The sequence below is a fragment of the Manacus vitellinus genome, unplaced genomic scaffold (assembly GCF_001715985.3).
Source record: "Manacus vitellinus isolate BGI_N305 unplaced genomic scaffold, ASM171598v3 scaffold_6_pilon, whole genome shotgun sequence".
NCBI classification, from domain to species: Eukaryota; Metazoa; Chordata; class Aves; order Passeriformes; family Pipridae; genus Manacus; species Manacus vitellinus.
In genome coordinates, this window is record NW_021940750.1 from 11,521,610 (window position 1) to 11,533,759 (window position 12,150).

At 39.6% G+C, this 12,150-nt stretch overlaps 1 protein-coding gene across 1 annotated transcript in view; it reads left to right on the forward strand.

Annotated features, from left to right (window-relative positions):
* Positions 1-2,921: 2,921 nt before the first annotated feature.
* The window catches only part of RASGRP1 (RAS guanyl releasing protein 1), a 40,427-nt gene continuing 31,198 nt past the window's right edge, over positions 2,922-12,150 (forward strand). The window contains exon 1 of the mRNA XM_029964257.1: positions 2,922-3,096. Coding sequence (XP_029820117.1) covers positions 3,021-3,096 — 76 coding nt within the window. The 5' untranslated portion in view covers positions 2,922-3,020. The remainder of the gene's footprint in view (positions 3,097-12,150) is intronic.

Consider the following 12,150-nt stretch of genomic DNA (forward strand, 5'->3'; position numbering starts at 1 on the left):
TCCGGGAGCGCGGCGGAGGCACCCGTGAGCCCCGGCAGCTCAGCCCGCCCTGGGGAGGGAGCTTCCCCAGAGTGGAGGGCAGGGGAAGGGGAGGGGAAAGGAAAGGAGGGCCTGCCCTGCCTGACAGGAGTTGTGCCGTGGAAAAAAAGTTGCGGCGGCTTTAGAGCCCGGCGGTGAGAGCCCGGAGCGCGTGTCGGTACCTGGTAAACCCGGAGGCTTCAGAGAAGAGCAGCCCCCAGCTCAGTACTTCCTCCTGCCGATAAGATCTTCCCCAGCGCTCGTCACGGGTGGCGCCCGGTCGCGCGCCTGCCTACTTGATCGTTTCAGACTGCCTTCCGAGGCGAGCACGGGCGCGGAGAGCGGCGGCGGGAGGTAGGAGGCGATGCGCGGCCGCGCCGCTACCGCCGGCCTCCCGCCCGGCGCAGCTCCGCGCCTGTGCGCGGCAGAGCCGCCGGGCGGCGGCAGCCGCGGCTCGAAACCGGCATGGGGACCTTAGGGTGACAAGAGAAGAGAAAATCAGTGGTTCACCGTCGTTGTTTTCACGCTCCCGGTCCGCCTCCCCGCGGCGGCCGTTGCAGGGTCGCTCACGACGCCTGCCCCGCGAGACCGTTGCGCTTGCCCGCCGGGGGATGGGGCACGGCGCACGGCGCTGCCCCCGCGCCAGGGGCTTGGGGGGCTGCCGAGTCGCGGGCGGCACGCCGGCGGGCGGAGCTCCTTAGGGGCCAGCCGAGGGTGGGACAGAGAGAGAAAAGAAGCGCGGGAGGGGGTGTGCGGGGGAGGATTTTGTTTCACCCCTTTGAACGCCAGTGTGCACCGGGCAGGCGGTTCACTGCGGGATGGAGGAGCCTCACGGTGCGGTGTGGGCAGAGCGGGGGGGCCGGTGCCGTCCCCGCCGTGCTCGGTCACCTGCGGCACGGCCGGCAGGGGCGGGGGCGCTGGGCGAGGGGCCGGAGCGCGGGCTGTCCCGGCCCCCGGGGGAGCGGCACCTGCTCCGCTGTCACCCCACGAGCGCGTGGTCACTTATTTTTGGTGCCTTCCCCACCGGCGCTAGCGTGCAGTGGAAGTACAGGGCGGGCGTCCCCTGTCGTCCCCCGGTTCCGCTTTCGCCGGTTTGTCATGTCGGGTGACTGCTGCGAGGATCTGTTCTAAGAAATGGCCAGATGTGCCTCTGGCTGAGCCGTGCCTATCCGGTATGGCCAAGTCGGCCACAGTGTTACTGTAAACTTTTTTGGGGGTGTAGAAACTTCAGTTTTCCTCCAGTGTGTTGCCAAAACCCGAAATATTTTCTGCCTTAAACCGTATTTTATTACTACTGCATTGCTAGGATCCCCTGCCCAATGTTGAAGAGTCGCTGGAATAAAGCTAGGAGAGGGGTTTAAGCCTGTGAAAATAAACCCCTGAAAGCTGATCAGGCTCTTGTTCTTTTTAAATGAGAACAGGAAGTCATATCACAAAGCTAAGAGGGAAATTTAGAGAAAGGGGGAAGGGAAGAGAATATTTGCATAGCCACTGTCAGCCTACGGAGGAACTCAGCGATGGTCACTGTCTCTGCAGGGTCAGGCTTGTAGTTTCCTGACTTTGAAACGCTAGAGACCTGGGATCAGTGTTGGGTTGTAAGTGACACCGTGGGTAGTTTTGTGGCTTTCCAAGCATTCAAATGAGACAGAAAGGTATGGATAAGGCTTGACATTCAGTGGGATGAGGTAGGGTCCAGTCTGTTTTCATAAGGCCTACATATTTCCAACTTAATCCAGGAGTGCCTATTTGGGGATGTTTGTGAGTTTACTTCTGTTATCTGTGTGTAATATGCACGCTGGATAAATTTCTATACCTTTTCTTGCCAGGACTGTCAACTTATTAATAAAGTCTTGCATAGTGTTCCAAGGAAAGTTGTATGATAGCATGTAGTTGTATGTAAGATAACTTCTTGAAGATGCTGGAGTCACTTGTTTAGGAAGACTGTAGAGGGTCTGAAATAAACCCAGGCACTCCCTGAAAAGTCAGAAGTCCCTGAAATAAACCCAAGTTTTATTAAAACAGCAGTGGTTGTTCTTTTGTGAACTATACGTTTATTCTTCTGTCAGATTTTGCAGTGGTTCCTGTTACTTTCAGGCAAATATGTTGCAGAACTTTTCATCAATATAATATTGTGCCTATTTACCACTTCATACAGAATTATGAACTATGCAAGCAATGAACAGCCTTTAATATTATCTGTAAAGATGCACATTCTTGAAGTCTAGGGTATTATATGATCAAAACACAAACCTAAAATTAGATATATGCTTTATTTTGGTTTCTTTTACATTTATTATTAAATACGTTTATTTTCTTGTCTATGCTATTTTAAAATAACTTCATAGGAAATAATAGTATAGAATAGATGCAAATTAATATATTTGTTTTAATTGTGAAATACACCACTGTGAGGTTGTGCTGATATTGTGTTTACTTAACAGTGATTTTTTCCAAATTAAGTTAATAAAGCTAGCCTGGTGTTTTCCAATGTGTTTAATATTTGATTATAGTTATTTTTTTTCTCCTGTACTTTTGGTGGGCACAAAAATATGTGGTAGTAGGTTACTGCATGACACTATTGCTGTTACATAGTTTGAGAGGGTTTTATGCTTGTGCTGAAACTGCAATGTAAACATAATTCCCCAACAAAGAAACAAGGTTTCTGGTAATCTTGACAGATGATTCAGGGAGCTCTGTAACCAAGCACTCTGCACTCCACGTTTAGCAGAAAGAAAAAGGCACTTACTGAGCAGTCCCTTTGGTGTACATATTGAGTGGGAGGGTTATGTCGTTCAGTACCCTAGCTAGAAGGAGTTAATTGTCCTTTAAATCTCTCCTCCTTTCCCATGCAGTGTAAAATTTGCCACTCTGTCTTCTTGTATTTACTTCACTGTTGTGTTTTCTTTAGGCAATCTGCTCAAGCATGCAGCACTGCCCCTGAATCAGCACTGGAGCTGAAGCAGATCAGTCACTGTCCCAGCCTCTCAAATCATACTCAGGTCATGATGGTGCCATTGGGGCATCTAGCCAAAGGAGCCACTTTGGAAGATCTTCTTGAAACCTGCATTCAGTCTTTTGGTGAGTGTCTGGAGGTTTTTAGAATCATATTAATTTGTTTCTGTCCTGGCTATGTTTAGGTCACTTAGTAGTGAATTACATTGATTCACTGGTGGAGTAGAAAGGTGTTAACTGAAAATTTTCTATGCTGTGGGTGACTGTATTTTTTTAGGTTGGTGGATGTATTTATGCATATGTGTGTAACAGATGCTAAGAGATTATTATGACTGCTGCTTTTTCTTCAGGGAACAAGACAAATTCTAGTCATCTATACTTCTATGAATGTTTTTTGTTGTTCCTTCAAGTACCGATTTTGTAAACTTCAGCAAGTAATCATACTTTGCATATTGCAGTAACATTCCCATAATGTGTGTAAGCAATGTGTTCATATTAAATATTTTTAAATGAGAAAAGCTATTTTTAAACTACATGAGGTCACATTGGGTTGCTTTTTACATTATCAGTGTAGATTTAAAGTTGCTTCTCTACAAAAGAAAAAGAATTCAAAAAGAAATCACAACTGTATACCTATCCATTTGTCTTTTTACAATAAGAATTGTGGTATGGATAACCGTAATTATTGCCTAAGTCTTGTATCCCTAGTTTGCTTTTCCAACTTTTTCATTAGTACACGTGTTTATATTTTATATTATCAAAATATTTTAGTACTGAAGGCACTCAAAATGATTCTGAATGATTTGCTTATAAGTAACATGTCTGTTTGTTAGTGCTGAGTCTTTCAGTGCTATGAGTGATTCTCAAAGTATATGTGGCAAAGTCTTGGTTGCAGAGTAGTCCTTAGAAAATAAATGTATTTGAACACCCACTCAGCTCTAAAAAAAAAAAATCTATATAGTTAAATAGTAACACATCGTGCTGATCAAGTGGTACAGAACATAAATACTTGTGTAAACAATTACTAATCTTTCACATTTGTTGGAAATTATTTCTTTTTTATCTTTAAAGCCTTCTAATCAGCATGTGCAGAGAAATGCATGTCTGAGAAAAGCTGGTGAAACCTGTAATTGTCAGTAATGTCTTGTTTCTTTTTGGCTTCTTTTCTCCTCCATTTAAATGTTGTAAAGACATATTCACTGAACTGCTGTAAAGCCCTAATTTCTTAAAAAGCATTGATTCTTATTTTTATAATTTTTGGTTCACTAAGAGTGGGATAAGACATCTAAAACACAAGACCTTCAGAGGGTTTTAATATTGTTACTACTTTACCAATATTAATGCTCCATATTTTTTTGAAAAAGGTAGTATAAATGTAACATTGTAAAAATCTAGTAAAATTATTAAGGTTATTAATTTAAAGTAATGTAGGTGAAACCCTGAATGGGAGATTATCGTTGTCTAATACTCTGCATAACAACATACATGCTTCTATGTTGTCAGATTCCTGGACATCCATATATTAAAAGAACTAAGGTGACCAAGAAAACTAAGTGTACCTGTCCAGTTCAGCTATATATACATATATATATAGTCCAGTAGATAGGGTTTTCTTGAACCTGGATAAGTGGTACGTAGGTCTAGCAAAGTGAATTTAGTGCATCTGCAAACATTATTATAATTCACTGAGGACTGCTAGAGTTATGATGCGTGCTGCAGAATTTTAGACTGTTCATTGGGCAGTTCGTATAGTTATACAGCTTCTGTGACATTATGCATGTTCTTACACTCTGTTGGAATTTCCCATTAGAGTATTTAAATAAAAATGCAACTGTTACAACTGTAGATAACCTACATAGTGAAGTTCATTACAGAATGCTCTTGTAGCTACCGATAAAAACACAATGCAAAATTCATTCACATTATTGTGAATAAAGCCAATAAAGGAAGAGATGAAAAAAATTTTAATTTGGGATTTTGAAGAGAGGTGGGGGTATGGAGAAAAATGGTGGGGGGAAGCATGGTTGCAGAATGATTACAAGCAATCTGAAAGACTGAGCAAGTTTCTTCCCATGCATAGTACTGAAGTAAATCTTCTACCTTGTATGCTAATAGTTCTATTCAGACTGAGATTATATCTTCAGTCTTGGATATACTGACCTATAATATTTTGTATATTATTCTAAAAATTCATTTTCGTGATCTGAGCAAGTTTTCTTTAAATGTTAAAAATACAGAAACCCTCAAGACATTATAGATTTTAAGTTTGTTTTCTAGATTTATTTGTTGTCTAGTGTTAAAGAGAACAAGAGGCAGTAGATAGAGGTGGTGATGCATCATATTTCACAAGATATACTTCGTTACGTTAATATTATACTGCACTTGCTAATACTGTGTTTACAAATACAATTCCTATATAATGTGTTTAGCGGAGTTTATGCTCCTGGACTCAATTATACAAGTTTGGAGAAAGCAAATAACGTGTAACAGAGACTGCTGTCAAGAATGGCGTGTAAGGAAGTTGGCAGCCTTTTGCTGTATATGCAGAGACTCCCACAAGGAGGTCTAACCAAGAAAGTATTAAGAATTAATACACACAGCTGTAAAGAAGACAAGTATAAGTATTTTACAGCAGGGATAAGGACAAGAAAGGAGAAAGTGGGATATGCTAAGCTGAAATTAAAAGTGAGAGGACTAAGCTTTGCTGCAGTGTTGTAAATGGATTCCAGGATGTTTTGTAGAAAGACAAGTTTTGTCCAGAGAACCAAGTTAATCCAAAACTTATACTAAGGAGGTAAAGAAGAAAGACGGTATCTTGGAGTTAATATCTGTAGAAGTATCTAGATAGGAGATGACACTGGAGCATGGATAGAACAGTATAATTACAATGGTGGTGGTGTATCCACTAATTCAAAGGCCTTTGTTTTGAGTTTTCTGTTTGTTTGTTTTTGTTTCTTCTTTTTTTTTTCTGAAAAGGTCAGAAGCTTAGTCAGTGCAGTTAACTTAAATACCTGCTTTGGGATGATTAGTGTGTGCTCTTTCACCTCTTAAAGTTGGTCTTCTTTAGCTAGAACTGGTGAATGACAGGCATGTGCTTTAGAGACAGAAACAGTGAGGGTCATATGAGGTAGTCTGAAGTCATGTAGGAGATCACTACATCTGCAAGATCAGCATTATACCAATGTTTTTTCAATAGCCTGATGAGAAGGAGATGCTAAAAGCAGAGGTTTCTTCAAGTCCCATGAAAGTTTGAATCAGGATGAGTAAGATGAATCATCCTGCAAATGGGTTGCCAAAAGTAAAGGCAACAAAAAAGCAAGGATGTAAGTGAGGGAAAGAGTTCAGTTTAAAAATAGTATGATGAGAGATTGAAGGCAGGAAGTGTCTTAGAAAGGAATGTTGGTCCTGAGATTATGAGAAGATCTGTAGAGACTTGAAACCACTCTCATTAGTTTTAAGAGAGGAGATTTGCTTAGATAGGACAGTGATTCAAAACATGTTTTACGTGACTTGGAAGATCTCTCAACATTATAAGTAGCTACAGGATGGTGTTACTGCTGTAATCTGGATTGACAAGAATTGAAGAGTACAAGTAAATGCATCACATGTGATTGCCTTAGAAAAGAAGGAGAAGGAAAGAGAAAGCAAAAAAGGGAGGAGAGTGTGTAGAGAGGAAGATCATAAAGAAGTAATTTAAAGTAGTGTTCAATTGGCAACAAGATGGCTGAAATTGTGAGTTCAGGAAAGCAAAGAAGTAGTTAATAGGTCTTGGCCTGGACTATGACAGCTTCAGGAGGGAGATAATTTATTGCGGAGGAAATCTTCATTAGTGACTGATTTTGGAGAGGAATTGTAAGTAGAACAGTGACTTTAGCCCCCTGCATCCATGTTTTTCCATTATGTAGTATATAAAAAGCCTGGAAAAGAATGTACTTTTGACTGGCAGACAGTTCTCTGAGAGTCAATATGTCTTTGTCGGTTTCAAAACTAAGCATAAGTGTCTGTAACTAGCAACAAAAAGGAGACAGAGTGGGCCCTAGTTTGCTGGTCCATGGCCACAATGACTGCTAATGCTAACAGTTCAGTAGAACACAGGAAGCATATAGTTAGTAGCACAGCCCTACTTTTTGCTGTTTTTTTAAGTCATCTTTGTGAGACTGCATAAATGCATAACATATATTTAGTCCAGAAAGTGCTACAGATCAGAGAGAAAAAAATCATCAGCAGTGTTTACTTCACTGGATACCTTAATTTGTTAACTGTATATCTGCTAAATATTCATGACATTTATCACCTTAGGGTATCATGCTACCGTGAGTTTGAAGTTCTGACTATTTGTTATCAAGTCAGTCTCTAATCTAGAAAATTTTTTTTTTCTCTTTGTAACTTCACTATATGTTTGTGCATGGTAAGAGGTCTCTGTTTTCTCTCCTTTGACTGTGTTTTTTTTAATCTTATAAATGTACCTTTCTTAATCTTGAGTAAGGTTTAAGTGTGCTTATTTTTTAAACACACCTTTCAAAGATTCAATGAACTGTTTTAACATGAGTTCAAGCTTATAGACCATGTAGGGTCAGAGAGCCTTCTCTTCACCCACGCAAAATGTTTGTTTACAAATTGGTTTTGAAAGTGTTTAAAAACTCTCTTACAATCAGGACAAAATGTATATTCAGCATACTGCCAATTTGATATCTCCCCATTTTGTCTGCAGTAAAGTCCCAAAATGTTACTTGGAACTACTTAACAAACAATTCCAAGAGTGCACTTGAAAGTCGTAATTTACTGAAACAATTGTGTCTTCCTAAAAAAATCTGAGAATTTAAAAGCTGAGAATTCCCTAGGATCTCAAAATTTTAATGTCATGAAGGTATTTCTGTACGTAACCTTTCAGTGCAAGATCATACTCTTTGCCTGTTACATTTGAGTGCTGGAAGTATGTTTACTGTAGCACATGGAAGACCTATGCTTATTCTACAATTCGGGAACTTCAGTTAAAAAGAAATCAAGAAATATCATCTTTAAATGCGTGTCAGGGTGCATTGTCCCTGTGTTTGGTTTCCTGAAAAAAATGTAAGTAATGGGCTTTAGGAAAGCAACCACATTATTTCCCAGAGCAACGTAGCATAATTCTGTGTAGAATCTCATCCATGACAAACTGCTTCCAGTGGAGCTATTTGTTTATAATGATATGGCAGTTTTCATTAAAAAAAAGAAGTATTTAAATGCATGTCTGGGCTAAAGGAAGTTGAAAATCATGACTTAGAAGATTGGCAATATTCTTAATAGAATTTATGTGAACCTAATATAATTTGCAACTTCTAATGGTCACAGTGGTCTTAGACAGTTAGGTCTAAGAGTAGGTTGTGATGTAAGTTGTTCTGCAGTGTTTGATCACTGCTAAACTAGCTTGCTGCCTCAATGTGTGATACTGTGAGATGTTTGTAAACAAACCTTAGAAACATTGAAAACTACATCCAGACTAATCTGGATGAAAGATGTCACGGAATTGTTTTGATAGAAATCTGACAATGGTGCTGGTTGCCTCTCAGATGCTAGCTGCCTAAAACTGTACAAGATAATCATAGTTAACATTTTCTAGAATAAAAAATAACTACATTAGCTTAGCTGTCTAGTTATGTGAACTGATAATATTTTTATATCGCTCATATCAATATAATGCAAAAACATACTGAGTCTTAGGAATTCTTTGAGAGCTAGTTCCACATTGCATCCATCTTGCAAACAGTGAAACTGGCAAGTTAGAGTTCACTCTTTGGAGCTCTACCCATCTTCTCCTCTAAAATACAGAAAAACTGAAAATTTTATCCAGTTATTATTATTCCCCTTTCAGTTATCTAGAAAAACCCATTCTACTCTTAACTTAAATACATTCTTCCAGTCTAGTTAAAACATAAAATAACTAGTAAAACAATCATGGTTCAAGTACCAAGTTTAGCCTTTTATCAAATTTATTGTATACCAAATTCTAACATAGAATTCTGATTCAAAGGCAGTAAAGTCTTTCAGGGCATATATGCACTATGGTAGTTTCCTTTTTTCTGTTAGGTTTGCCTAAACAGTCATTTGGTTTTATCTCATGCTGCACAAACTTGCAGGGTTCTACCCTTTGCCCTTGAGGCCTGGGCTGAATGTTGAGGTCTCCAATCCTCCCAAAACTAGTTAAAGTTTATTCATAATGCTGTTCTGCATTAAAATGCTGTTGATCATTGTGTGTTAAGTAATCTGAGTGCGATTTGGTCAAATACAGTGCAGAAACTTTAGTATTGCTTGGCAACAGAAACGACGTTAATGATCAATTAATGACATTGTGGGAACAGAAGAGTCATTACTGTTCTGTCGAATTCATGACATTGTGGGAACAGAAGAGTAGTTACTGCTCTGGAGAATACTAAGTACTGTTTAGCTAACTATTAAAGTTAATTGTGATTGTGCCAAAATGAAAATTATTTCTTTTTTAACCTGATGTCTGTGAAAAAGTTTTCCCAAAGGAAAGGAACTTTAGTTATCTTTATATGTACTATAACATTCTATGTAGCTAATTTGACTTCAGTTTTTCAATATAATTTTCCAAAGCCAACAAATAAGTAATAAAACAAAATGAAAAAAACTTAGACATTTTGCTTTATAAAGCAGTCTCCTATTTACTTAGAATTTTCAGTCATATCCATGTGGTAAATATATCTTCATACCTTTAAATATAAATTCAGGAAAAATCAATACAACTTTTATTTAGCAAGGCAAAAAAGCTTAGACAATAATAGATAATAATTAATTCTGAGATTCATTCTCACCCAGCAATGCAGATATCTGACAGTGCAACCTGGTGATTAGGTATGTTTTAAGTTTGGAGTGAAGCTGCAGGGTCCAGGATGAACAAGAGATGTTTCAGTCCAAGGATGAACTGTAGTGGTTTAATACTGGCCATCAGCCAAGCACCATACAGCTGCTGACTTACCACCACCACCAGCGGGATGAGAGAGAGAAATGTAAGAGTAAAGCTGAGGAAACTCATGGGTTAAAATAAAACCAACAACCAAAAACCCAGAACAACATGCAGTGTGAAATACTCTAATTGCATCACCAGCCAGCTGATGCCCAGACAGTCCCCAAGCAACAGTAGCCCTGGCAAATTTGCAGTCTGTTTTTATATGCTAAGCATTGCATGATAGGGTATAGAGTATCCCAGTGGTCAGTGGGGGTCACCTGCTCTGTCTCTGTCCCCTCTGAGCTTTTTGCCCACCCCCAGTCTCCTCGCTGGTGGGGCAGTGTGAGAGGTCATGCCCCAGATGGCAGGTTAGAAACTAGTTTGCCAAAGTCTGTAAACACCAGTTCCAGAAATATATCTAGAAGTTGGTTGATACAACGAGACTAGGAAGCTTAGGTATGTACATGAGGGAAATCTGAAACAGTAAGTCAAAAATTTTAGAGCAGGAGTAGGGTTGGAACATGCACCACTAATGAAAATCGAGGTCAGTGGGACCCAAGCGATCTGCAACATTTTCAAGTCCTTGAGTGGCAAGCAACTTGGTGTCTATTAGTCTGTTACACTTTGAACCTTTGGATGGGACAGACATTGTGCGTCCTTGGATCTGGTGATTAGCTGCTCCAGGATCAATCAATGCAGTTAGAGAGAAGCTTGTTGTAAAACACCGCAGTTGTGTGGGATGCATGTTAAGCATGCATCTGGATTCAGTGGTCAGACAGTGATACTGGCCTCAGAAGTTTCTGCTTCTGTTCTGGGAGTCTCTTATCCATCAGTACTTATGCCAGCACAGCTGCGTTGCCAGGCACTACATTTGAATTATTCAAGAGTTTCTTACAGCTCAAAAGACGCACTTCAGTATCACCATTCAAAGCTTTTGGAAATAAATCTTGAATGCTAAAATTATGTTTTGTAGGTTTTGGGGAAAAAGACTACTCAATTGAAAAGTTTGCATCTAAATTTGCTAAAATCAATGTTTTAAACATCCTGTAGAATGATATATGATGTGTGTCCGTGTGTGCAAAACTTTTCTCTTCTATGTAGCTCATCTGAATTTCCAACGCTAATGGAATGCTTTCCACCCACATTGCATTTGGTTTCTCTCAAAGTACATTTTAATTTCTGAAAATCATCCCATTTCCCCTTGACAAGAGCTTTTATCTCCTTGTTTTCATTTCAAAGAATTACCCACCTAGAGCTCTTTCTGCAAGATGTGGCTTTCCAAAAGCTGTTTCTGAGTGAGGGTGATGGCTTTCCCTTGAGGTTTCTCTCCCCTAATGTTCCCTACCTTCACACAGAACAGTCTCATTATCCTTTTTGGATGCATATTATCCTCACTTATGTCTTGGATATATCTGCATTGTTTATGAGTATTTGGAGGAACAGCAGTGGGTTTCCCCTCCCCTGTTGGGGAGTTTGAAGGGAGTAGACATCAAGAAACAGCCAGTTTATGTGGTTTCTTCTAACATCTGCAGTTATTTAGCTTTTTTAGAGTTCTGTTGGTCCAGGATTGATCACAAAGTAGCGTGATTCTTTCCTCTCTGGAAAACACTGGTTTGTTCTAAGTTTAGTTTTGGATTTTTTTTTCCTAAGACCAATTACTTGTGTAAATAAATTTATGTATAACTCAATAGTTGCAAGTGTGTATGGACAATAAGCCACTTTAAAAAAGACACAAAAAAAATCAAACCAAAACTTTAGCACAATTTCCCGAGTATTTTGATGCTGTCTGCTAAACATCACGTCACTCCTGTTGCCTGAGGGGGAGTACCACCATCCTGTACAGAATTAAATGTAAGCTGGAGAGCTCAAGACTCCACCTGCTTTCTGCTGCAGCTAAAATTAAAACAAGCATTCTGCTACCTAATTACTGTGTCATCTTTGTAAGGACATTCTAATTAAGCCATATTATTTATGAAAGATGTTAAGCACTTAAGATAATGATCTGAAATAAAGAAAAATTCACTTAGGACAAGTGTGACATTCTACACTTAGGGTAATCAGTTGTAAAAACAGTATCATAAAATCCTTCATATACATCGTTAGTACAGAAAAGGATCTCAATGTGAAGCTGGACTTTAAAACTGAAAATGATTTAATGATGTTGTATCACTGCAGAAACTCTAAGGCAATAAATGAGGCATAGAGGGATGTGTGTACTTTTATATTTTCTATAT